This window comes from Eleutherodactylus coqui, chromosome 3, assembly GCF_035609145.1.
Source record: "Eleutherodactylus coqui strain aEleCoq1 chromosome 3, aEleCoq1.hap1, whole genome shotgun sequence".
In the NCBI taxonomy this organism is placed as follows: Eukaryota; Metazoa; Chordata; class Amphibia; order Anura; family Eleutherodactylidae; genus Eleutherodactylus; species Eleutherodactylus coqui.
Window position 1 is genome coordinate 197,009,133 of NC_089839.1, and position 27,676 is coordinate 197,036,808.

The following is a 27,676-nucleotide window of genomic DNA, read 5'->3' on the forward strand; positions in this document are numbered from 1 at the left end:
TTTGAAAGTCATGTGACCATGCTTCATATAGGTGTTTGCAAAGATTACGTGCAAGTCAGTCTGCAAAGAGTGAGTTTAGGAAAGTCAGTGTTGGAGTTTGCAAGAGAAGTTGGCAGGAGCCAGAGTTATTTGGACCCCCACAGACACTGAATGGTCTGCGTGTGTTATAATGGAGGAGGCTGAGCGATGGCCTAAAAGTTACCTTGGGACTACTACCCCTAGAAGTTCTACAGAATGAGCGGATGAGAGGAGATCGCCATGCAGCGCTGAGTGCTGCCTTTGAGAGTGAGTATTGACCGGTAGAGAGGTGGAAGAGAGAGGAAAGCCTTTACAGCTATAAATGTAAGCCTAATAGGAAAACTAACCGCTAACCCTCCACGGAGGCAAAAAGCATTTAAGAGGCTGCAGCTGTTCCTGGCCTCCGTCAGTGCAGTGTGCGTCTATTGATTTGTACCCGCTATGGCGGCTGTGAGCTGCGTCCCCGTCTGCAATAGCCCCGGTGACTCACCGAGCGTCCTGCGGTTTGCCCCAGCGGTGCTTCAGTCTCTTCTGCAGCACAGCATGAGCCGCCCCACCGGCGCTCATCAGCCCTCACATCGACTGTTGGTTCTGTCTGCAGCCTTCCCCACCTCCTCCCCCCCACTGCATCAGGTGGCCCAGTGGCGCTGAGATGTACCGGCTGGTCTGTCCGCTGCCTTCTTTCCCCACTGCATCAGGTGGCCCTGCAGCGCTCCCATCAGCAGAGCAACGCGTCTGTCGGCTGCCTTCTCCCGCACAGCATGAGGAGCCTAACGGCAGACAGTGGGGCACAAGTTTCTCCCCAACAGCATCAGCTGCCGATCGACTAACAACGGGGCACGAGGGCCGGTAAAGGGGACTGCAGGTGGCACTGTACAGGCCCCGGGAACACTCACAGTGGGGCCGTAAAGGGAACATGGTAAGGGGAGATGGGCGGCCACAGACAGCACTGCTGGCCGCCCATAGGAGCAATTACTGCAGGAGACCTCAGTGCCAGGACCTGTGAGGCTCAGGGAGGGGAGCATGCCGTGCAGCCAATCACTACAAGGGGGTGTCACTGGCCTGTCAAGCAGCCACAATCTTGTCTCCACCCCCACTTCCTGGTGGTTACAAGATACAATAATACCGGAGTATATTGCATAGCTGCAGCACTGAATTGCTTACTGTCTGGGCTATGTCTGGAAATGTATCTTTTGTTTGTTATATGACCTTGTCCCATAAATGTGTTTTCAAGGTGTATGATTGAGGGAGAAGGAGTGAAGTTCTGAGTCTGGAGAGAGTTCTGAGTTGTTTTGTGGAGTTCTTTGGTGGTTGTTGGAGTTCTGGTCTGCAAGAGAGGGAAGACTGGCTGCATGCAGATACTTTCAACCTGCATGTGGTGAAGATGGAAAAGGCTGAGATTTGGCCTTTTCCCTGGGACCAATATCCCCAGGAGTTCCACTGAATGACTGAAATGTTGGAGTCCGCCATGCAGAGTTAAAGTCTTCAGGAGTGAGTGAGTGACCGTTAGAGAGTTTGTGCCTTTCTAAGGAGTATTTTTCTAGGAGCGGTGCTGCACAGATAACTTGGACTGTGGGCTCGGTGTCATCCTGAGTTTGCCTCCCTGTCCTTACCACTCACCGGCAGCTGTATCAGAAGCTTGGTACTGGGCTCTTGTGCCAGGGGGATTGTATGCTCGGATAACAGCCTGGTACTTATTGTAACACCAGGTACCGAAGAAACCTCCGATTTCCAGTGCTTAACCCCTTTGCAGGGTCATGGTCAGTGTGATTGCGGCATCTAAACGTCTGACAGAGGGAGGGGGCTCCCTCTGACACTTATCGGACCCTTGTGATGTGAACGTGAGGTCCTGATGGGTTGGTGAATACAGCCTCTGGGTCTGCCAGCTGCCAGGTGGCCTATGAAGTTCAGTCTCTTGGCTGAGCTTTATACTGTGTTTCTCCGATAATAAAAAAATATAAGACGTCCCCCCAAAATAAGCTGTAGCTAAACTACATGAAAAAAACTGTGTATTGGTCCCTTGCACTGGGCCGTGGTGCTGCTGCAGGCTTCTGTGTACTCCTGAACGCCGACAGAGCATTCACTTTCTGGTAGCGGTGCTTGAGTACCCCGCCTTCAGCAAACGATTGCTCTGATTGGTTGATCGAGCACCATGTCAGCCAATGAGAAGCAGCACTCAATTAACCAATCACAGCCATTCAATTATGTCATTGAATGGTTAATCGAGTGCTGGCTCTGACTGGCTGACGCGGCGTTCGATGAACCAATCAGAGCAATGGTTTGTTGGAGGCGGGGTATTCATGGCCCCGCCACCAGGAAGAGAATGTTCTGTCGGCGTTCAGGAGTACACAGAGGCCTGCTACAGTTCAGCGCGAGGGACCCAAATGCTGTCTACTAGGTGAGTATTATAAGCCTTCCCCCAAAATTAAGACACTGTGCCTCTTTTGGGGCAAAAATAATATAAGACGGTGTCTTTTTTTTCAGGAAAACACGGTAGCTTTCTAATACACTACTATACTGATGTATTGCAGCTTATTAGAAAAATTTATAAAAGATGCTGATTATTAAGTTCCCTTACGATCCACAGTTCAGTCAGCCCATAGACAATCCTTAGGCATCCGCAGGTAATTGAATACCTGAAAATGTCATTTTTCCGATTTGCGGATTGCATGAGCTCGAAAAAAATCGCAGCATGCTCCATTTTCTGTGGATTCCCACAGCGCTCAGCCAATCACAGGCAGCGCTCACCTGTCAATCAATGATGGCTGGGTGCTGCCCCTGATTGGTTATGGTGCTCAGTCAATCGGGGCAGCGCTTTGTGGAGGTGGGGATTTTTCAATCCCTGGCCTCCAGAAGACAGACGGACGGCTCTTCTAGACGAGTTAAATTTTTTTAAACTTTTTTTTTACACCTGGAGAGGATTTTCAGGAAAGGGCTTATATTTCAAGCCCTGCCCTGAAAATCATTGCTGTGGTGCTTGGCTGCAACCCATTGCTTTCAATGGGGCTGCAGCAGCGCTAGCCCCATTGAAAGCAATGGATAGCATCGCGGACCTCTATCACAGCTACGGCAGAGGATTCCTTCATCCCCGCCAGCCCCACTAAAAACAACGGGCGATAATGCTGCTTTTTCTTAGCGCTGTGAGTATGCAGTGAAAGCATCACAAATGGGAATAAAACCATTGGAAATCATTGGTTTCATTTTCATGCGTTTTCACTCACTCTCGCAACGCAAAATAGCCTATCACCTGTGTGAAGCTGGCCTGAGTTGTATGCAATCATGTGGGCTGCAGCTGTCATTCAATACCTACAAATCACTCAGTAGCGCTACAAGACCTTTCAGTGTAGCTGTAGGACCCATTCGGACATTTGCAAGCCATATGCTGTCCATCTACACAGTCCCATAATAGGCAATGAGGATCTTAAAACAACTGATTCTTCACATGGACCGCAAACAGCCATGTTAATTCAAGCTTATAATTGAGGGTGACAGCTAAGGACAGTTCTGATAATCATGCAATTCCTTTATGTAAAAAATGTGTCTTGGCATTCCCTTAGTTTGTTTTTGCAAAAAAATGAAAATCGAGATTAAAATCAAAAATTGTCCTTAAGTTTAAAAAAAATGAAATTGTCATTAGTGTGGGGATATGCGTGTTAGGATTACAAAAAACGTTTCAGCCACAATCAGGAGCTTTTATCAAGCCTCTATATGCATCTTAACTCCCATGCCTGACGAAACACCGCAGCCTAGCGGGAGGGACCGGGACCCACGAAAATAAGACACTGTGCCTCTTTGGGGCAAAAATTAATATAAGACAGTGTCTTATTTTTGGGGAAACACGGTATTTGACTGCCTGGTTTACTCTAGCCTTATAAGCTTTTTATCAGAACACTCTTCTTGACCCCTTACAGTCCAGCTTCTGGCCTTGATGCTTGACTGAAACCGTCCTGACTAAAGTGTCAAACAACCTCCTGAAACGAGAAGTGACTACTTCCTACTGATCCTCCTCAATCTCTCCACAGCATTTGAAACTGTTGATTAAAAACTCCTCCTCAATATGCTTTGCTCCATCGGCCTAAAGGACACTGCTCTCTCTTGGTTCTCCTCCTACCTATCTGACCACTCCTTCAGTGTCTGCTTTGCTGGCTCCACCTCCCCTCCACTTCCCCTTGCTGTTGGGGTCGCCCAGCGCTCAGTTATACACCTCCTCCCGTGACATCACAGCAACATTCCTTCAAAATGCCAACACTGTCTGTCTACTGTCTCTAACACTATGTCCTCTCTCTTTTTAAAACTGAACCTCTCAAAAACTAACCTACTGCACCCATTTCAGGGAAGTCAGAAACTAGATTTTTCTATGATACCTTGACGGGAAACAACAAACTGACAAAAAAAAAACATACGATAAGTTGGGAAAAAGAACTAGGGATTGTCTTTCCTATCGAGGCATGGCAAAAGTCTTGGAGGTTAGCAGGAAGATCTACTAAAGGTTTGGGTATTCTAGAAGTGCAAATGAAAATAAACATGAGATGGTACTTTACCCCAACACTGTTAGCTAGCAGATTTAAAAATGGAGATGCTTTGTTTTGGAGAAATTGTGGTCAGAGGGGCTCTCTCTCACACATATTTTGGACATGTCCGAAACTAAAAGAATATTGGATGAATATCCTAAATTTGTTAGATGACATGCTACGGATCTGAATTAGGAGAGTAGCAAAAATAATTATGCTGTTGGTGGAATTAGATAGCTATCCACCAAATTGCAGATACCTGATAGGACATGCTCTAATGACAGCAAAGACAATTATTGCTAAATACTGGAGAGGGCCCATCGTCCCAACATTTGGAGAGTTCAAGGACCGTATGGCAGAGCAGTGTGTATTTGAAAAATGGCTAGCGTTCAGAGATAATACATTGAAAAAATATGGGGAGTCTTGGGATGTCTGGAGAAAATTCTTAAAGTCTTGACATGAGAAAAATATGTGATGCCAAATTTGTATTTTTGTATTTTTTTTCTTTTTTTTTCTTTACTGGTTGAGTTGGTTACTGTTTGAAATCTGTCTGAACCGCTGACAAGTCAATGAGATTGCCTCTTTCTATCATTACTATTTTGACAAAGATAAATATACCGATTTGTTTGTTAAATGCTATACCGAAAAAAAAAGGGGGAAGATAACTGTACCCATTAGAACATTGTTAAACAAAATTTGTTGTGTATGATCTGTACTACATATGCGGAAATGTTATGTATGTCTATTATATCCTCAATTTAAAAAAACCTAATGTTTAAAAAAAAACAAAAAACTAACCTACTGGTGTTTCTGCTCTCTGCTAACCAACCTCATCCTGGCATCTCCATGTCAGTGTGTGGCACAACCACAACTCCCAGCACGCCTGCTGTCTCTGGGTCATTTTCGACTCTGATCTCTCCTTTACCCCGTATATCTAATCTCTCACCCGAACGTATCACCTGCACCTCAAGAACATCACAAGAATCCACTCCTGTCTCATCATGGACACTTTAAAAATGCTCACTGTTGCCCTCATCCATTCCTGGCTTCATTATTGTAACTCGTTGCTTATCGGCCTCCCCTGCACCTGACTCTCCCCACTCCAATCCATCCTGAGTGTGGCAGCAAGGCTCATCTTCCTTTACAGCCGCTTCTTGGACGCCTCTGCCCTGTGCCAGTCACTGCACTGGCTACCCATCAAATACAGAATACAATTCAAACTCACTACCTTCATCCAGAAAACTCTACATAGCACCGCGCCGCCCTTTATTGCTCCCCTCATCTCAATCCACCACCCAGCCTGCGTCCTCTGCTCCACTAATGAAATCAGATTAAGTGCCCCTTTAATTCGAACCTCTCATTCCCACCTCCAGGACTTCTTCAAAGCAGCACCAGTCCTCTGGAACGCTCTGCCCCAAACTATCCGGGGAATTCCTGACACATAAAACTTCTGGCATGCTCTAAAAACGCACCTCTTCAGGTAGGCATACCACATTCCCTAAATGAAACCCTTCTTTACTCCACCTAATAACATGCTTCGTGTCCTATTGACTGCAATCCCTGCAGTAATACCGATTCAACCACCACACGGCTTAAGTTTGACCATCATCTATGTGTATAGCATCCCTCACTCTCCACCTCACCATACCGAGCCCTTCACCTTCTGTATCACCCCATTATCTGTCGTATGTAAGCTCGTTGGAGTGGGACCCTTACCCCAACTGTTTCCATCGATCGCTTACTTCATGTAACAGTGTTTTTTGTATGTTTGTTTCTTGTATTTGTTCTCCCCTGTTTGCACATTATATAAATGATAACAGATGTACCTACCTGCTCTAATTTCCTCAGTGAGCCTCGTTATCAAGGACCCCGTCTTCGCCCAGAATACATGTACTTCAAGACCCTCTTGGAGAGTTATGAAGGAGCCGTCAGGAACACTTTACACATGCGGAGGAAAATCGAGGAAATGGGATGGGATGAAAATGGACGGGAGGTTAAATATATTTCCAGGTTATTTATCCATATCTATGTATATATGATGTTAAAGGGATGGCTGATGCAGTAATTAAAAGGGAATATGTAGATTTCCATTGTAATTATTAAGCAGAGAGTACTCCAATCTAATCAAGTACCGAGCTTCGTAGGCTACAGTCAGTGGAGTTTGGCCCACTGCCAGCAATGAAGTGACCTTGCTGGGTCTACAGATTGTTGGGTCAAGCAAGGCGAGATGTGAAGATTTTGAGTTTCATATCAGATGCAGAAGACAGAAAGTATCTACCATGTCTGACCTTCTGATTCTAGTATAAAATTTTGGCAACTTCTTCATGGGAATTTTCCCCTTGATTATGTTCAAACTTGCTGCATTTTTCACACTTTGCATTGAAAAACTGCAAACCTTTCCACAACACATTTGTTTGAACTTTTTTTTACACAAGGTTCATGCCCAGTGGATCAGAAGATCCCTCTTATATAGACAGTGAGCAAGTTCTCACTTGTAAACAGGCAGTCGTTCATCTTTGAGTGACTGCCTGATCACAGTGAATGGAGGTAAGAAATCTATGGTGCGCTCAACCTCCATTCATTGAACGACTATCACTCCAGTGTGAATGCACAAAAGCGATAGTCATACTGACAACTGTCAGGCGCTTAAGCTCCCAGCAGTTGTCCCATCTAAAAGTACCCTTAGACTTGTGGTTGTCACCAGGGGCGTAACTATAGGGGATGCAGGGGATGCGGTTGCACCCGGGCCCAGGAGCCTTAAGGGGCCCATAAGGCCTCTCTTCTCCACATAGGGAGCCCAGTACTATGAATAAAGCATTATAGTTGGGGGCCCTGTTACAGATTTTGCATTGGGGCCCAGAAGATTCAAGTTACGCCTCTGGTTGCCACGTTTTTTTAACCCAACAACAGTAGCCAATGAATAAACTCACAGCTGGCTGTTACCATTCTTATATTATAGCACTATGCTCTAAGAATCCAAAGCCTCTTGAATTGTGTGAAAACTGATGATGGCCCCATAATGAGGCACCAGCCACAGACATCTCCCATATTGCAGGCGTGGCAGTGGAGGACACTTGGCCATAGCAACCTAATCATTATTTAAAGGCAACTATCATTGCTGGAAAAAAATTATTACCAGCACCGACCTTCAGATATATTTAGTGGCTAGACCAGTCGTTTACTAGCTGGGTGCCAACCCTACTTAGGCTGGCTTCACACGGGCAAGAAAATTGTGCAAGATTTGTGCGTTGATAGACGCTTAAATCTCACACAAATGTGAACCGCTTTTTTTTAATGCCATCATACCCATGAGTGATTTTTTTCCCCCACATTGCATTGTTATGTGATGCTGGAAACAAATTGCGACATGTACTATCTTGTGCGTGCTCTTGCATCGCACCGCCCATCATTTTCAATGGGACCAGCGGCAGCATCGCACCATTTGCAATGCAAGGTTTCCCATTGAAAACAATTGGAGAAACTCTGCAAACAGCCGCGGGGGGGGGGGGGGGGGGAGTGCCCTTCACCCCCATAGTGATGCGAGGCTGTTTTGACATGCAAACACCTCACATCCTCTGGAAAATCATATGGATGGCGAGCGTGATATAGGAGCGGGATTCTCTCCATTATGAAGTTAGCCTAAGACTGCGTTGTCCATATACAGTGGTGTGTAGAAGTTGCAGGTCAGGAAGTGTCAGTGTAGTGAGGAAGGCTTGTGCGCCCCATAGGCTGAGGGGTCTAGTCTCAGCCATGTCACTGAGTCCCAGATGTAGGTTCCCTAATAATCAGGCTCTTGAAAGGCCGAACTTTATACCCTTATCTTATTAATCCAAGTAATGCCAAAAAAATAGAGAAAAGCCAACAATTTGTCAATAGTAATAGAAGTGTTTTTGTAAACCGCAAAGCTGCTTAGGGCAAATTAGATGCATTTTTGTTATGCTCTGTATCTGCAGGAACATATCTGCGGGGTTTAGGGACCACAGCCACCTTTGATCCTATCACCCAGGAATTTATAATAGATACTCCACAGATACCAGCAACAAAGTGGTGGCCAGGAGGGTGCAAGTCATTTCTTTTTTTTGCACTCCAGTTCTTGATGTCTGTAATATAAAATGTTCCACACATGCCCAGATGGTAATTTCTGCATTTTTGATCTGAACAGTAGGAAAAACCAGCACACATGCTGTGGTCCTAGCCCAGCTATACAACAATGGACACAAGTACGACATACATCCATTTATAGTCCAGATGCAAAGTCTGAAGGACCACTCTCCACTGCCAGGTAACAATCTCAGTTCACTAGACCTTATGTATACGGACAACTAAACCCGATTCATAGATATCCTTATTCAATATCTCATTCCGAAATCATGAGTACTAATGTGGACTTGATTCCCTTTTGCTGCTATAATCTTCCTTTCTATGGATGATTTCCATTAGATTTTAGAACATAGCTGCAGATGTTCATGTCCATTCAGACATAAGACCATAAGTGAAATTGGGCACTGATATGGGGCACTAAGGCCTGGGTCAGAGTTGGCATTGTAATACATAATAAAGGTTTCCAGTGGGACTTGGGACAGTGCTCTGTGCAGGACAGTCGTGGCTTGTACAATGGGGGTATTTTCATGATCATACAGGAAATGTGGTGGAAGGCCATCAATCTGACCAAAATAAAGCTGGCTGTATATTCTATCCTACCAAAGGTATTTTGACATCTGACAAGAACTGTGATGGCTTTCTCATGGATGCCTTATGTACAGCTGCATCACTGGTGTATCCAATAGCAGCCAGTCCCTGTCGGACAATGCTGACACTAACTTGGTTTCTACTTGCTTGCATATTCTCAGTAGATAAGGGATTTCTGTGACCGGACCCTCTCAGGTGTCGTTTGTCCTTTTTGGTTAATATTTTGGGTTGTCTGGGGTTCTTTGTTTAGGCATGGTACATCCCTCTTTCCTCCACCTTGTGACCACGTAATTCCCATTTGAGCTGGTGTCTGGGTGGTAGTGGAATTGTCACAAACCAATAGTCCACTAATATGACAATCAAGAATGACACCACGTGTAAACTCTGTAAGTTCCTTAGATTGAAGCATGTTCAGCAAAACAAACTATGGCTGACATAAGACACGATCCAAATACTTTTGGTAAAATAGCATAGATAAGAGAGCTGTTGGCCGAATACTCATTTGGCCTACAGGTGTCTCTTGTGGCTCCCACATACGTACGCATGCCAAAATCAGACAATTGTACAAGGTTTTTTTCAGCAAGCAGAATGGGAAAAACCATTCCTAAACAACATCCCTGGCAATGGCTTATCTCCTGGGAGCCAACGGCCGGGCATATGGAAATCCAACAAGCTCAATTCCTTATTACCTGAAGTGCTGATGTTTGGGGACAGGCTGTCCATTAACATGTAATGCAGATAAAAATCTGCTGTTCTACATCTTCAGACCTCCTCCATATCTTGCATTCCCTGTAAAATAACAAATCTGGAGTTTTTCTTCCTAGAACTTTGTTCTGTTCCTTTGATTCTGTGGGAAAAGTAAGAAGAAATGAAGACAATGGCTGTTACCATTCACTTTGTCAAAGGGGCGTATCCCTACAAAGTGACACTTGTCCAATCAGTGATGAAAGTTGTATATGTGGACACACCCCATTGACACAAGGAATAGTAACAACCAGTCGACAATTTATTCAGACATGTCCAGGAGGCCTAGCAGAGAATCGCTACAATGTAGAGCTATAAGAAATTATGCTCCAGAATTGTTTTTCCATGGAAAGTGTAATTATTTACTGAAGCAAAAATAATAGTAGTGGTGGTAGGTCCTCTTAAAGGGAACCTGTCACCTTCCTAAAGCACCATAAAGTAACTTATGGTGCTGCTAGGTGAGGTGACAGGAAGCCAGGTCCTGTAAGGTTTTTATATTTAACCATTTCCTGGTTCCCGTCACTAAAGTCTAAGTGGCGGCTAAAAATTTGACTCTTTTCAGAGTCGTGTGGATGCCCATAGATTTTATAACAGAGCAAGCGCACAGAACTCTAAAAAGCCGGAGTGTAGCCTTCAGCGGCGGGCACCACGGGAACCAGGAAACAAGACCAGTAGAGTATAATAAATACAGCACCGCCCTAACATCACCATAAGTTAGTTTATAGTGCTGAAGGTGGCAGGTTCCCTTTAAAAGTGTAACTTTCTTGTGTAGGGAAATAGTAGTTGTCACAAAGACATGCTGTCGTGGACTACCTCAAGAAGTATAGCTGTATAACTCCATATCAGCACAGTTTTATGAGAGACGGCTTCTGTCCAACCAACCTGATGAGCTTCTATGAGGAGGTAAGTTCTAGATTGGACCCGGGAGTCATTGGATCTTGTGTATCTGGACTTCTCTAAAGAGTTTGATACTGTGCCGCATAAAAGGTTGGTATATAAAGTGAGAATGTTTGGTCTGGGCGAGAATGTGTGTAAGTAAGGGTAGGTAACTGGTCAGTGATAGAGAGCAGAGGCTGGTTATTGATGGTACATTTGGGTCATTGTTGCTAGTGGGGTACCACAGGGGGCAGTATTGGACCCTATTCTTTTCAATAAATGTATTAATGACCTAGTAGAGGATTGCACAGTAAAATAGCAATATTTGCAGATGATACAAAACTATATAAAGGAATTAACACAAGAGAGGATAGAATGTGGTTGCAAATGGATCTGGACAAGGGCAACTAAAGTAATAAACAGAATGGGCAAACTACAATACCCAGCAAGGTCATCAAAATTTGAAGTATTCACTTTAGATAAAAGATGGCTGAGGGGTGACTTAAAAATTATGTATAACTATATCAGGGGACAATACAGAGATCTCTCTCATCATCTACTTATACCCAGGACTGTGACTGTAACAAGGGGGCGCCCTCTACGTCTAGAGGAAAGAAGTTTTCTGCACCAACATAGAAGGGGGTTCTTTGCCTGAGGACGTGGCAATGGCAAATTCAATAAAGGAGTTTAAGAGGGGCCTGGATGCCTTTTTTGAGTGTTACAACATTATATGTTATAGTCACTAATTACATCAGAAGGGCCGGTGATCCAGCGATTTTTTTCCCCTTAAATAAGAAAAATTGGCTTTTACCTCATTGATGTTTCTTTGCCTTCCTCTGGATCAACAATGGGAAGGGTGGGGGGTAATGGGGTGAATTAGATGGACACAAGCCATTTTTGGGCCTAGCATACTATGTTACCTAATGGTAGACAGCTAATTACTCCAAAGCAAGACTATATTTTCATCATGCTAGTAATGCGCGCTTAGTGTGCATGCTGGGAAAAGCTTTTCAGGCTTATTCAAAGGCTCCATTCACCCAACGAGAATTAGAAGTATTAATTAGAAGTATTATTTTGCTCTCCACTGGATGCTTAGTATACCACAAAAAATGTAGTAAACTTCACTAACGCATAGAGAGGTATACAGAAAAAAACAAATACTGTGCTGTATACGTGTTATTTTTACAATAGGACTCTATGGGCAAAATATCCAATATGCAAACTTCTACAGTGGGATACGGTGCAATCCTCCTCCAGAGGGGTACGGCCGTAGTGTGATGAGAGTGCCCTTAGTTGTACACATATACACCAGCTAATACTTTCTGCTTTACACTTGGACAATTGATATAAATGCTGTGATATTACGTTTCTGTTTATAATAAATCAGAATTCATCATGTAACCTCTTTTCAGGAATATCCGTTGGAGACATTGGGCCCAAGATGGCTTTTAAGAACCTTGACAACGGATACCTCCTGATGAGCAATATTCAAATCCCAAAGGAAAACGTGCTAAGCAGATACTCTCAGGTACCCCTGTACATGTGATATATATGAGACAGCATATTTAGAAGACCCCTTTTATAATACAGGGGGTTTAGATACAGTGGCTCAGCTCTAGCATGCCAGATCTATACAGTGATAGTGATTGCAGTGCAGTTACCTCCATTGATCACAAGTGATGTCTTCTTCAATTGGTCTCCTCTGTAGTTCCTTTTCTTCTCTATCTGGGCCTAGACCACCATTAGCATTCATTCAGCCACAACTAGTTTCTGCACACTATTAATCCTTCCAGGGGCCTCACTAAGTAATAGTGCCCCACAGATTAATAGCACCCATTCTGTGGACTCACAAATTAATAATGTGCCCTCTGAGCCCCTCAAATTTATAAAATGCTTTCTGTGTCCCCCTCCCTACTGGCCACAGCAGCAGAACAACTTTATCACTACTGCCAGACATCATTCAACTCCAGAAGTCCGTAGCCCCACACTGCCTACATGTCTTGCTCTAAGTATGGACGGGGAAAAGACTCAGGCTAAACACTGCCCGGAGGCATGCATTGTCCAGCAGCAGTGTGACTTAAGGGGGCCGGTATGTCATCGGGTGGCACAGGGGGCCAGGCCATTTATCCCCATACCCCAATCATAAGGGGTCCTACAGTAACTGCGTGGTATGCTGGCATTATTGGTATGCCATTAGTCATGTGGTTCTTTGTATCAGAAATATGGATGAATAATCAACAACAGTTTTATCTGCAACAGGTACAAAGCAAAATGTGAAGTAAATAACAAGTATGTAATTCCATAATCTCAGAGCACACACTTAAAAACAGGAAATTTTTTTTAGCAATGGGTTAAAAATGGGTCCTACTACCTTTTATGGGGTGCGGCGTCTGAACCTGAGGCATGCCGTTGCGGAGGAGAACACGGGTATGTTCTCAAGATGGTTATCACAGGTGGCTCTATGCTCTCCCCCTGGCAATGGTGACAAGGGCCTAGCTCGGTCGCATGCAGGTGCAAAAAACAGAACAGGCAAAAAATGTATAAACGATGGTAATCAATTTTAACAGTGTTGTCACGTGATGCCAGTACCTCTTTTCCCATAGAAAGTTACTCGTCAGCAAATAACAGAGTCCACAAAGTTAATCTTCAAAACCAGAGGTAAATGTTTCCTTTACACACGGAATCCAACCTTGATTTTCCAAGAGTACAGCAAGATGACAGTTCAGACACAACACTTTTAGCAGGCTTCCTTTGTACTTATCTTCTTGGTTCCTAGGTGTTTTTAATCCAAGTTATCTGATTAGACGATCCTCAGGGATACTTTCCCGATGCAGTGAGGTCCTCAACACTGCTGTTTCTTTTTCTTGATGTTCAGCTACACTTCTCAGCTGACACTTCTACATGCTATTGCTTAAAGATTTAGTCCCATTTTTGTATGTCTCAAGGAGTTTGAGAGAAGCCCACGGTTCTGTGGAGGCAGAAGCATACGTCAGCTTCAGCTTCACACTGACACGTCCTCCTCCACCGACTACATCTCGACTTTGTTCTGTCCTTTTCTCTTACTCTGCCTCCTCCTAACTCCTCCCTCCTTGCAAGACTAACTGCAACTCACAGATTAAGGAAGGGGGGAAAGGGTCAACAGCTTATTAGCACACGCATAAGACGCATATACACAAAACAGTTTACGCAAGACAGACATACATCTACACTAAAAACACCCCAACTCTGGGCCCCCACAGCTCCCCCCTACTTAAAAGAAGCCAACCCCGATGTCCTCTGAAAATAGAGCGAATGCAGGTCCGGAGCAGGGATTCACAAGTGTACTACCCCATTACCTTAGACTTCTAGCTACCTAGTAAAATGAGTGTCTACTAACTCCTATGAAGACTAAGCTGAAGACTAGAAACAACTCTAACCTAGACATGATGTCAGCATGGCAGAACAACAATGAACTTCCCCCTCCAGCTAACCCGGTAACCCTTCCTGGTTTGATTTCCCAGGATCCCACTTCCAGTGTCAGACGTTATCTATGACAGCACGTATTGAAATGGGGACTGGCCAGTCTTTTTTTTCTTTTTTTGTGCTGAACCGGGATACTTCAGCATTCGCTATGGGGCCCATACATTGTTCTTCTCCCCAAAGCCCAAAACATTATTCCACACTGGCTCTAACACTAAGACAGAAAAGGGTGCAAAATTTTATCTTTACATGAAATTAAATTTCTAGAGTCCCAGCAAAGAACAAGTGAAATATATATTTCTATACTAGGATTATTTATTTCTTATTAGTTTAAGAAGAAAAAAAAATCCCTTTTCTACCTAAACGTTTTGTAGCAGTGCCAACCAAAAAGAAACAAAATGTCCACAAGTTCTCTTTCCTTTTTAGTACTCTACTCCTTGAGGTCTCCATGGCAGTGTAGGCTCCTCCACTTTCGAGTCAGTAGAAAGTCCAGCGAGAGTCTGGTTACTTCCCCATGACCCTATTTCTAGAACACACAGACGGCCCAGGACTCCACCAACCTCCACAGACTGCATCTCGACTCTCTTCTCTCCCTCCCCCCCCCCCCTGCTTTCCTCTAACTCCTCCCTCCTTGCAAGACTAACTACAACTCACAGATTAAGGGGGGGAATGCGGCGACAAGACATAAGACAGTTTATTAGCACGTGCATAAGACACATGTACACAAAACAGTTTATGCAAGACAGACATACACCTACCCCAACTCTGGGCCACTACATGGGGCATAAAGGGATCACTATTACCTTATGGGTCAAAAAAGGGAGCACTATTACATTATGGGGGCACAAAGGAACACTTTTACTTTGTAGGGGAACTATTACATTATAAGGACACAAGGAGGCATTATTGCTTTATGGTTGCACTGTTACATTATGGGGGGCACAAAGGTGGCGATATTACCTACTAGTATACAATGGTGTCACCAATACCTTATGGGGGTACTATTAGCTTTGTTGGGGTGAAAGGGAGGTACTATTGCTATGTAGATGTCATTGAGAGGAGCAGGAGGAGCAGCAGGATGGTTAGAGGGTGTAGAAATGAATTACAGCTAGAAAAAAATTGCCATGGCAGTCTTGGGCCCAAATAGAGAAGAAAGGCAAAAGTGAACACCACTAGTCAGAGGAATATGAGTCACTGGAGGTAACTGCACGGTACTCACTATGACTGTATAGAACTGGTATCTATTATTTTGTGACCACATTATTTAGATGTGTGCTAGTGTTGATACACTGTATCTAAGCCCACCATGTTATAAAGACTTATGTAAATGCTCCCCGCTGTCTCCAAGCTGAAAATCTGCCACAGGGCCAATGAGCCTTTAACTACACCAGCCAGGATAATGTCTGTGTACCTCTTTTGACATTTCTTGACTGCATTGAAGTCCACTCCAGTCCCTTTGTGTTGATGAGCCTCAGTCTATGTAGCACCATTATGGATTTTCTGTGGGTGCCTCCCACTACTCATTGCCTAGCCCACGAAGCTGCTCATTCAGCCTCCTCCAGAATCATGTGTTCACTCAGGTAATGGGCGCGTTACCTGATCTTTTTTCCTCAGCATTCTTGAGTCCCGATGACGCGCTCGACCACGTTAGGTCCTCTTGACTCAGAAGGGCCAGGGTTACCAAACGCATCATTGCTGAGCTACCAGTAGCTCAGCTTTCTGATTGACAAAGGAAGAACTATATGTTTATAGGCTGACTTGGTTCTACTATAGGAGGGCATATTTTAGCACAGAGTTGAACACATCTGCCAGCGTTAACAAGATTGTAAGTGACGTTAAGACTGATAAGGGGAATTTCCGGCGCAGACGATGTGACACCAGCCCACGTGGTGTATGTTCTGTTTCAGATCTTGCATTATTGATGAATGTGGCACACTGTACAACAGGGGGAGTATATGATAATCTAATGTGTGATATTTTCATAAATACAGTATATTTGATGTTGATTTCCTCCTTCCTGATGGCTTCTATGCTAAAAGGAGATCTGACAAGATAACCTATTTCTCCATGATTGCTGTGAGAGTCAGCATGCTCCGTGATGAGGTACTGGAGGCACTGATGAAGGCCTGCACCATCTCTGTCCCATACTCGGCTGTGAGACGACAATCAGAGTTAAAACCGGGGTATGTTTGCCAATGTTGGCTTACCATATAGACCTCAAAGAACCTTTGTGCTTCAGAATAAGTTTTAGTTGATCTTTTGTGTCATTATGAAATGGCTGAATAGAACTTTAAAAACAAATTTGACACCTACTTTTGTAAGATTAGAAGATACGAGTGACAACTAATATGGCTTCCATAATACCTACAATAATGTTTGTCACCCACCTTCCTCAAAGACCTAAAATGTACCTACTTATGAAAGAGAAGTCCAGCATACATTGATCAGCTATAACACTAAAACCACTGACAGTGAATAACATTGATGATCACCTGACAATGGCCACTGTGAACAGCTGAGAAATGCATTTGGAAAGCATTCAGACCCTTTCACCATTATTACATTTTGTTATGTTGTTGCCTTGCGCAAAGTAAAAGACACCCCCTGTCTATATAAGGTCTCACAGCTCATGATGCATATCAGAGCCAATACGAGGCTCTGATATGCATCGTATAAGCCATGAGTAGAAAATAACTGCTTGTAGAACTCAGAGACAGGATTGTGTGGACACAGGTCTGGAGAAGGCCACTAAAAAAAAATCTGCACTGAACGTTCCCAATAGCACAGCGGCTGCCATAATTCTTAAATGGAAAACGTTTGGAACAACCAGGACTCTTCTTAGAGCTGCCAATTCACCAAACTAAGTAATCGGGGGAGAAGGGTCCTGGTAAGAGGTGATCAAGAATCCTATGCTCACTTTGGCTAAGCTCCAAAGATCCGATGTGCAAATGGGGAAAACTTCCAGAAGGTCAGCCATCACTGCAGCACTCCACCAATCTGGGCTTTATGGCAGAGTAGAAAGAAAGAAATCTCTCCTCATTAAAAGACAAATGAAAGCCACCTGGAGTTTACCAAAAAGCATCTGAAGGACTCTTGGACTGTGAGAAACAAGATTCCCTGGTCTGATGAAACCAAGATGGAATTTTTTTCCTCAATTCTAAGGGTTCCCACCCACCGGCGTTTTTTTCTCCACTGTGCTACGAGAGTAAGTGAAAACTCTCACAGAGCAGTGCGAGAGACAGTCTTTTTAATGGGGCCAGTGGCAGCAGCGCTAGCCCCATTGAAAAGATATGGAGAATGTTGCAGACTTCTGCCACAGCTGTGACAGCTGTGACAGCTGCGGCAGAAGTCCGCGGCATGCTATCCCAATGCTTTCAATGAGATCGGCACTGCTGCCGATCCCATTGAAAGCAGTGGTTTCTGACAAGCCCTGCAGAATGATTATCGGAGAAGGGCTTGAAATATAAGCCCTTCCCCGATAATCATAAAAAAGTGGTTAAAAAAATAATAAGAAAGTTACTCACCTCTCCTGCTGTCAGCCGCGTCCTCCGGCTGGCTCCCCGGCACTGCTACTGAACTCTTTCAGCAGACGGGGATTTAAAAATCCCCGCCTCCTGAAAGGGCTGTGCAGATTGGCTGAGGGCTTCAGCCAATAGCAGCTACTGCTTAGATATTGGCGGAGCGCTCAGCCAATGGCAGATAGCTCTTAGCTATTCATTCATGAATAGAATGTCACAGAATGTCACAGAATGTCCAAAATGGCAGGCCCAGTGGGGTGTTCCCAGTATGTAATGCCTAGTACCTATCAAAAATGGTCTAAAGAAGGACAGCTAATGAATCTCCAACAGGATCATGAATGGCAAAGGCCTCCTGATGCAGGTTGCGAGTGAAGGCTTGCCTATATAGTCTGATCTACAGAGCAGCTACTGTAGGTAAAATTGCTGAAAAATATTGGGTCTGATAGAAAGGTGTCAGAGAACACAGGACATTGCAGCTTGCTGTTTATTGGCTGTGCAGCCATAGGTTTATTTATTTATAAATCTAGAGGAAGGAGGGCTGTACCCGGGAGCTTTGGGATACTAGTTTCTGAAAATGTATTTATCGTGGAGAATGAAAGATGAAGATGAAATTAGCGGGCATGACCAGAATATATGCAAAAGGTATCCCTCTTGTCCACAGCCTCTCCAACATAGGGCGTCTGGAATGAAGCGTCTATTTCTTACTCGTAAGGGTGTAAAATACCATCTTGTTAAAACTATTAAGTGAGTTTCTAATATTTTAGCACAATTAGTAGCTTGTTTTGCTTGTCTGAAAGAGAACAAGCATCTTTCTATTGGAACAGTTATTCTCAGATCCTTTTCCCTATTTAGGAGGTGACATTTTTTACCCGGTCTCAAGTCTCCTACTATGTTGTCATAGAAAAGCTTGGTTTTTGAATTATTTAATTATTATTATTATTAAATTTAAATACCGGATTTTGTTTTTCCATATTGTTTATCTCTATATATTTTATTTATCATTTATTCGTTCTTTTTATCATATTCAATTCATTCCAGTCTATTTCATCACATGACCAGCTCTAGCTGCAATGAATTTCATGGGTCTTTCAAAGAATATTTAATTTCATGTAAAAATTGGACGAATTTAAAAAATATATATGAAATCTGTCTTTGTATTCATTCCTGCTGGGAATCTGGTGCTCAGTGTTAGAATCCAATAGGCTTCTCTATTAGGGACCATCTCTTTACTTATTCTGCACTTTCTGGGACTATTAACCTTTTCAATGCCAAAAAAAATGCCAAACTCTCCATGTTACCTGAGTGTACCTCCAAGAAATGTCCGGCCGCTCCTGAGCCACTCGGGTTGGATTTTTTCATCTGTCTCCCATGTTTTGCAATGCGTGTCCTGATCTTTCTCGTAATGCATCCCACATAGTATATCCCACACGTAGTACATGTAATGACAAATACTATATTTTCACAACTACAGTTTATGAAGCTATTAATTTTAGACTCTTTATCCCTTCACTATTGGTAAATCTCTCCTTTCTCAAACCCAAATGCCACACACTGCAACAAGAGTTCCCACATCTAAACAAACCCTTAAATGTCAACCAGTGAGATGTTTTCTATATTTGATACATATAAACTGGGTGATAGAATGTTACCTACATTTTGATTTCTCTTCGCCACAAACATTGATTATCATTTATAATCTCATCTTGTTTTAAGATTAGCAAGAACCTATATAAAAAAAGCTTTTTTGATGTTATAAAATCACGGTTGTATGTAGGCTGTTGGGAACACTGAGCCCTTTCTCTTTTTCCAAGACAGAATTCCTTTCTTATTCTCCAGTAGTTTTTCCCTTTCCATCATATCTACTTTTTTACCAGTTCTGTTAAAGATAGATTATTTGTATCCTTGGTCTTGCAACCTACGGTATATTTCTTTTTTTTTTTCTGCGTCATAACTTACTGGGTCACTACAAGCTCTTTTTGCCCTTATAAATTCCCTTGTGGGTATCACTTTAAGGGCGACTTCAGGGGTGGGGGCGGAGCTAAGTTCCAGGTCTCAGCTCTGCCTGCGTCCTGCCCCCTCCCATTGCAAATAGCGTCAAGAAGCAGAGAAGGGGCGTGAGCTCAGTGCACTGCTCCCGGCTCTTCTAGCCTCCTTCCCCTGCAGAGAGGGACACCATATATCGGCCGGGCATGAAAACCTGGCCGATATACCGTAGTCTGAATAAGCCCTTACTGTGTTATTAGGATGCCCACTAGTGGCATGTGGAATCGTGTTACCAGACGTTGGTTTTATATATAATTCCATTTCAATTCTCCCTGTTTCATTATTACCTTTCAACATCAGATCTAAGAATGGAACCATCATTTTATAATTCCATGTAATTTAAGGTATGCACTGTGTACAGTGTTTCCATATTTTTGTCCAACCCCTTGGATATTGCAAATGTGAATCTTCATATCCAAGCTACAGGGGGTACAGAGTTTGCACTTGGACTTGGAAACATGAGGGGAACCAAATGATCCCTTTATGCCACATGAGACCACTGTCATAAATGACATAGCTGGGAGCCTTGTCACAGAGTTTGCATTGGGGCTTAAGAAGCTTCACAGTAGGCATGTAGGGTGACCAGATTTTCTCAGGGTCAAAGGGGTGTGATCAGGGGCGTGGCTTATCACAACGTATGATTTTTTTTCTTTTTTTTTTTACCTCCTTTGTTGTAAAAAGTACAAAGCCATTTAAAAAAAGATGGGGAGCAAATTCTGCAGCATTTCTTCATGCAAAAGGCAGTCAAAATCTAGAAATTAGCCTCGTACTTGCAGCTGATTTTTCACTATGCGGCACTCCCCCTTATCTGCTCCCAAGGCTTCCAGTGTTAGCACTCCCTGGAAGTTAGGGGAGTAGCGGAAGAGGATCCCAGATGCACACACTGCCATCAGTGTTTATATCTGGCAGCGGTGCCAGTCAGTGATTACCAGCTGTGTAGCTGCAGCACCCTGGCTGCTAATCACTTTAATGGGGATCCCACGTCTTGAAATGGTGACCCCATGTCCCGACCCTGGGAAAGCTGGACAAAAGGTCACAAAGCGGGACTGTCTGACCTAAATGAAGATGTATGGTCTCCTTATATAAGGGCTTAAACAGATGAGTGTGATACGTGGAGAATGGAACCCATTGATTTCAATGGGCTTTTTACCCCCTTTCTTTTCTTTTTTTGCTCCTGTTTTTCTGTGGGTGCAAAATAATAGGACCTGCCTTATCTTGTGCATGTTTGCGAACCAAAAAGCCCCACAGAGGTCTATGGGAGGTGTGGAAGCACGCATATCTGCCCGCACGGAAATGCACTTAGTGCAGCGCATACCTGCAATCACAGCCACCATGTTAGGCAATGTATCCTTTTATATCAGGTGCGGTGATTCCTCCGGCTTGTGCGAACGAGTGGTGCCTGCGCAAATACGCTCCATTTCTGAACAGGCGCAAGTGTTAAATACACTCATTCACTGTGCAGAAGTGAGCGTATTACGCTACACGCTCTTCTTTCGAGGCCCAAAACCTGGCGATATCTTGTACACAACCTCTCCTTCTCCCAGACTTCAGATTGGACTCACAAACTTGTCTAATATAGTAGTCTTTATTGGCTCAATCTAAATAAAGTCTTATAATGCCGTATGCACATTACTGTGCCAATTTACAGCCCCCAACAGTAATTCTCACCACCACTGCTTGTTTATAAGACCCTCCTAACATTTCTATATGACCCCTTTCTAACATTTCATACCTCACTATAAACCCCCATTGTGGATGAATCCCTCTGTGACCTCCATAGAAGCATCTCCACTCGCTACACCCAGATCTGCGCTGGCGAGGGCGCTGCCCATTGTAACCTATGGAAATACACATCATGTATCTGGATGATGAACACTTATTGAATAGAGCAGAAAATGACCCTCACAGGCATTATTATCCCTCTCAGTAGTACAATTTATGGGTTATTTCTCCACCCTGTTCATTTAAATTTCCACACAACTACAAGTTTTCTAAAACTCCAGAAGTTCTGATGAACTATGGGCACCGCTGCCAACCCTGAAATGAAGTGCCATCCCTACCCCATCTATTAATAATGTGGCACTAGAAGAACCAGCTATGAATTTCCCTGTTTCATTGGGCACTAGACCATCACTCATGGTGCCCACATCACTGTGTATATGGCAGAGCAGGGTACTGGCAAGCAAAGTACTGGCAGCTTCCCTGACCTTTGACCTTCACTCGGCCAACTGCCATTTCCTTTCAACTGACGACGGCAGTGGTTGGATTGAAGAGTACAAGACTGTGAATAATGGCGTCCAATGGACACGGAGGAGTTGGAGAAAAGAGAAAGAGAGAAGATGACAGCGTGAGTGGACTCACGGAAATAAAGAAGAGGAGGAGTGGAGAGGATGAGCCTGAGGATGAGGGGCCAAGACCGGGCACCAGCCAGGACCTCGTACCACCACACCACAGCTTTGATATCAGTCGCTTCACCGCCCTACAGATCTTGGGCAGAGGAAGCTTCAGCAAGGTAAGTTCCAGAACTTTGTATTTTCGGGTTGGGGCGCAGCGAGGGCTCCTTCACACGGGGGGATTTTACATTAGTATTTTTAAGCCAAAATGTAAATCTTCCCATTCTACTTCCTTTGGACTTTCCATTTTTGCCTCACAAAATACTGATGAAAGACTCTGATGTGTGAACGACGGTCACCCATAATCGCTGCTTTAACCCCTTAAGGATACGGCCAATTTTGGGCATAAGAACGCAATGATTTGGGGGGACTTTTATCTCCACTTTTCAAAAGCCATAACTTTTTATTGTTCTGTCGACATGGCCGCTTGAGGGGTTGTTTTTTGCAAAGCGAACTGTAGTTTTCATTGGTGCCATTTTTGGGTAAATATACTATATTGTACAACTTTAGAAATGTTTTTTGATAGCAGGGAGAGAAAACCCATCAATTCTGTCATTGCTCGTTTTATGTGTTTTTTACAGCGCTAATCATGCAGCATAAATAACATGATACATTTTCTCTGCAGGTCGGTACGATTACAATTATACCAAAATTCTTATGATTGTTTTGGGTTTTTCTACTTTTCCACAGTAAAAACTCTTTTTTGGAAATTTGTTTCCCACATCGCTGCATTGAAAGTCCTATAACTTTTTTATTTTTCTGTGGACGGAGCTCTGTGAGGGTTTTTTGTGTGACAAGCTGTAGTCTTTATTGGTACCATTTTGGGGTGCATACGGCTTTTTTGATCACTTTTATTGTGATTTTTGGGAGGCAAAATGTTGAAAATAAGCATTATGCCTCTGTTTTGTAGTTTTTTTTATTGTTTTTTGCTGTGCAGGATAAATAATGTGTTCAAATTAATTGTACGGGTTGTTACAGATATGATGATACCAAATATGTGGGGTTTTACGTTTTTTTAAATTTATACAAATAAGGTAAAGAACACAAAAAAGAGGGGTTTTTTTGTTTTACATGATTTGTTAGTTTTTCACATTATTTTTATATTTTCTTTTTTACACTTTTTATATCCCTGTAGGGGTCTTGTACTATAGCAGCTATGATAATAAAGCCTTGCAGGACTTGTTTGTATTTCACATGCCGTCATTTAGCAATGACCCATATATCCGCAGCTCATATGGTGACCCTAGGTTACCGATCTGGCATCTTCTCTTTCGCTGCCAATGTCCCCGGTGGCACATCCGCAGTACATGGAACACTGCGCCATCGCTAGGGCAATGACGCGGCCTTCTCTGCTGCGAATGTACCGCCCGGAGCATGCGCAGTTGAGAGGATGCCACACTGTCGCTATGGCGATGACACGGCTCCTGTGGCCATTCCGCAATGATGATTGCGGAATGGCTTGCATGATGGATGACTTTTTTCATTAACTTCAATGGAAGCCGGCCGTGCGTAGCCTGCAGCAAATCGCAGAAAGCTGTGATTTCTTTCCTGCGAAAATCGCAATTAATTTCCTCTAATGGGCAGGAAATCGCGTTTTGCCATAACATGCTATGGGCTGGATTTGCTGTGAAATCCGTAGGTGGAATCCCGCTCTGGATTTCGCAATGTAAGTCGGCCCGCTGCAGGAGGCCTTATGCTCACGGAAAAAACTCTATTGTGTAAATTGACTTATGGTGCGGATTGTAACTCTGCTTCATGTCAACTTATGTTGTTTCAGCATGATTTTCATCTCTTTTCATGTAGATGCTGCTATGTGTGGAACTAGCCTTAGGCTACCTACACATAACCAAGCGCGATATCGGAATGTGAAACGTGGCCCAATATCATGCTCGCTAATGTGCGATTTACCCATTTTTTCTTTAAAAACACACAAATCTTGCACAATTTGAAAGCGGCCTATTGATAAATCCCTCATGCAATAAATGTATATGATTTTCCCCTCTGGTCGCTGTCAGTGATTATTTCCTATTTGTTTTCTTGAGGTGGTCCTGGCATCATTCCCCGAAAGAAACACTTTCATGGCCATCAAGGTTGTCAACAAAACAAGGAGCGAACCACACATCTTAATGAGAGAGCAGCGGATACTACTGAAGGCCCAAGACTGCCCTTTCATCTGTCACCTGTATGCCGCACAGCAGTCTGCAGACCGAGTCTACTTTATCACAGAGTATCTGCTTGGAGGAAGCCTAGGAGCGCTGATCAAAATGTGCGGCAGCTTGGACATCAACCATGTGAGGTGAGTAAATGACTAACCAGGGGTTGGGGGGACTGAGGGTGACATGACAAATATAGAAGAGTGGAGGGCATACAGGCTGCCTCTTCTCTTCTGGTGGTGACAGACACTTTGATGGTGACATGATGTCAGCGGACTGATTTCATGTCATTGATACTACACTCTTCTCTCAGATTCTACACAGCGGAGATAGCATGCGGTCTCCAGTTCCTGCATCAACGCAGCATCGTCCATCGGTAAGCAAAACTTTTCCACATTTCTCTTTTTCCTTGCAATGGGTTCCAGACTTTCCCAGAATCCTCAATTAGGCCTTTTTTCTGTGGTACATACCTAAGACCTCTGTATCAATGAACAGATTAACATGTCTCTTTTTTTCATTGCAGTGACATAAAGCCAGACAACATCATGCTGGACAGATCTGGACACATCCGCCTGATTGACCTGGGGCTGGCCCAAGACGGTGTCACCTCGTCTAACAAGATCAGTGGAGTGACGGGCACACTTCAATTCATGGCCCCAGAAGTGCTTCTTGAAGAAGACTACGACACAGCAGTCGACTGGTGGAGCCTGGGAATTGTCGTATCCTGGATGGCGGCAGGACAGTCCCCTTTCTATTACGGCTCCATCAGGAGAAAAGTCATCAAAGCCATCACCAGAAAGGAGCCAAAATTCCCACCTTGGCTTGATGCTGATGTGAAGCATCTTCTGGAGAGACTGCTACGTAAGAAGCCTGAGGAGAGGCTGGGTGTCTACAGGAACATCCGAGGTCACCAGTTCTTCGACACCATAGATTGGGAGGTGCTGGAACTTAAAAGAGCACGGCCACCATTCAAACCATTCAGGGAAGTTTTGGAGAATCGGGACATGCTGTGGCTGGAGGATAAGACACCCCTTCACCCGATAGACGGATTATCGTACACTTCACCAAGTTGGACCCGGTAAGATCTTCCTCCTCTAGGGATAATGTTCTTCATTTTGACCTCTGTGTTCATCAATATTGTTCCTCTTGTGTCAGACAGCACAGGTGGTCATATAATAACCCTGCTTCGTGTCACCATGCCTGGTCCGCAGTCTTTTCCCTCCTCAGCTACATTTTTATTTCTTTTCCAATAATTATGTTTCTGCTTCTTCCTAGGATGATGAGAAGAATCCGATTGTGAAGGAAGCCACAACCATCTGGTAAGTTATATCTGTACACCTACACATACCTATCTGTACAACAATACATTCCTATACACAAAGGACACCTACCATTAATACACTGCAACAGAACAGCCGGGCTTCTGCCAAATGATTTGACCTTTTATGCCAGAATCTGGCATAAAATGCCCTGTAATTTTCCCCCTTTGAGTCATTCCCTTCTGAGATTTTGATATATCTGGTTGGCAAGCAATATGGCCTCCATTATGGCTTCCACAATCACAAAACTGCTAATAACTCATAGTAGAGTCACAGTTGCAGAAAATAACTTTTTTTGTATATCAAATATAAATCAGCTCCTGATACAAATCGTCATATTACAGTAGTTCACTTGTTTGTATCCACAACTGGTAAAACTAACAATTTTCTCTCTTATTTCTTATAGACTAAGCCCGCGTCAACTGTCTCCTGAACCTGCGACTCTGCTGCTGTAGAAGAGCTCCGCTTACCAACAACATCCTCTCTCCACCATCTGTATCCTGCATGCTAACATCAGCTACCTTGACCTCCTCCGGCTGACTTGAACATCATCCTCTCCTGAAGACCTTCTACACCACCAGGAGCGGCCTGTGCTTGATTTGTAGCTGGCGAGTTCAGGAAAAATAGCCCGAGTGACTATTATCCCTGAACTCCTGGTTACTAGTAAGACCTCGGCACAGGCCGGGTAAGTAGCCTACACCACACCAGATTAAACACAAGTATAAATACAAACACATACATAGACACGAGTACGCACACACAGATAGGTGTAGTTGTCGGCTTTGATCTTGGGACTTGCTCTGATCGCCATATTTGGGATCAGGAAGGAATTTTTCCAACTTGAGGACAATTGGCTCATACCTCAAGGTGGTTTTTGCCTTCCTCTGGATCAACTCACAGCCTTAAATAGGGTTAGGTTTTATTTATAAGGAAACAGCCACATAAATAATATAATACAAACATAAAAATGAAACACAAACTTTAGCTGACATCACATACACTAGGGAGGTGAGCTGCTGGCGTTTGATTCTGAGATTTATTCTGGTTGCCATATTTGGGATCAGGAAGGAATTTTCCCCCCTTGAAACAGGATGATTGGCTCTTTCCTAAAGGGGGTTTTCGCCTTCCTCTGGATCAACACAGTCTATAAATAGGTTTAGTTCAATACACTTTATATTTCACACGAACAGATGGTAATAGATTTATGAAAACAATAACACATTTTAAAAAGTCAGATAGATCAGATGTCGGCTTCGATCCTGGGATTTGTTCCGATCGCCATATTTGGGGTCAGGAAGGAATTTTTTCCCTTTATACAAGGATAATTGGCTTTTTCCTTAAAGGGTTTTCGCCTTCCTCTGGATCAACTCAGCCTCCAAATTCCCCATAATAAAATTTATTATCTCCTATAACTAGAAATAAAATGTTCTTTCTCCATAAATCTTTGTGTCTGTGTCTTTATTTCCATTGAATGTCTTACATAATGTTCTTCCAATGCCACTGGGGATTGTATTTGCAAGAACCATAGTGATGAGTGGGGGCCCATGTAGTTACGCCCCTGCCTTTAACCTTCCTTCACAGAAATTCCAGAGACAATATTGAGAACTTATTAGTCTGCCTGTCCTTGGGCGTTGCGGTAACCCGCTGCAGAGAGCTTTCACTGCGTTCCCCGTGGCTGGATTATCACCGCGGGGAATGCAATTCAAACCTGCCCATGGACAGACAGCCTTACCGTCAGAGACCCAAAGGGTCTCAACTAACTTATCAGATCAAATCTGAGAGCTTAGCTGCAAAGGATCCAATATCGCAAAAGTATAGACGTAGGAGATTGCTCAATCGTCTAGTTCCTCAGATGTAATACACTGGACCCAGACGGTTAAGGATAGAAGATCTATCTGTAATTTCTGAAGCCATAGCAATTTTCGGGCTCACTGCATAGAACCTTTCTGCCTA

At 43.7% G+C, this 27,676-nt stretch overlaps 1 protein-coding gene across 1 annotated transcript; it reads left to right on the forward strand.

Moving 5' to 3' along the window:
• The first annotated feature begins 12,346 nt into the window (after nt 1-12,346).
• Nucleotides 12,347-27,153, forward strand: LOC136619914 (protein kinase C delta type-like). The gene is made up of 6 exons (XM_066594638.1): nt 12,347-12,366; nt 24,294-24,547; nt 24,718-24,780; nt 24,928-25,482; nt 25,680-25,723; nt 26,130-27,153. Exons 2-5 carry the CDS (start codon nt 24,330-24,332, stop codon nt 25,702-25,704), a joined length of 861 nt encoding a protein of 286 aa, XP_066450735.1. The 5' UTR covers nt 12,347-12,366; nt 24,294-24,329; the 3' UTR covers nt 25,705-25,723; nt 26,130-27,153.
• Nucleotides 27,154-27,676: the final 523 nt, after the last annotated feature.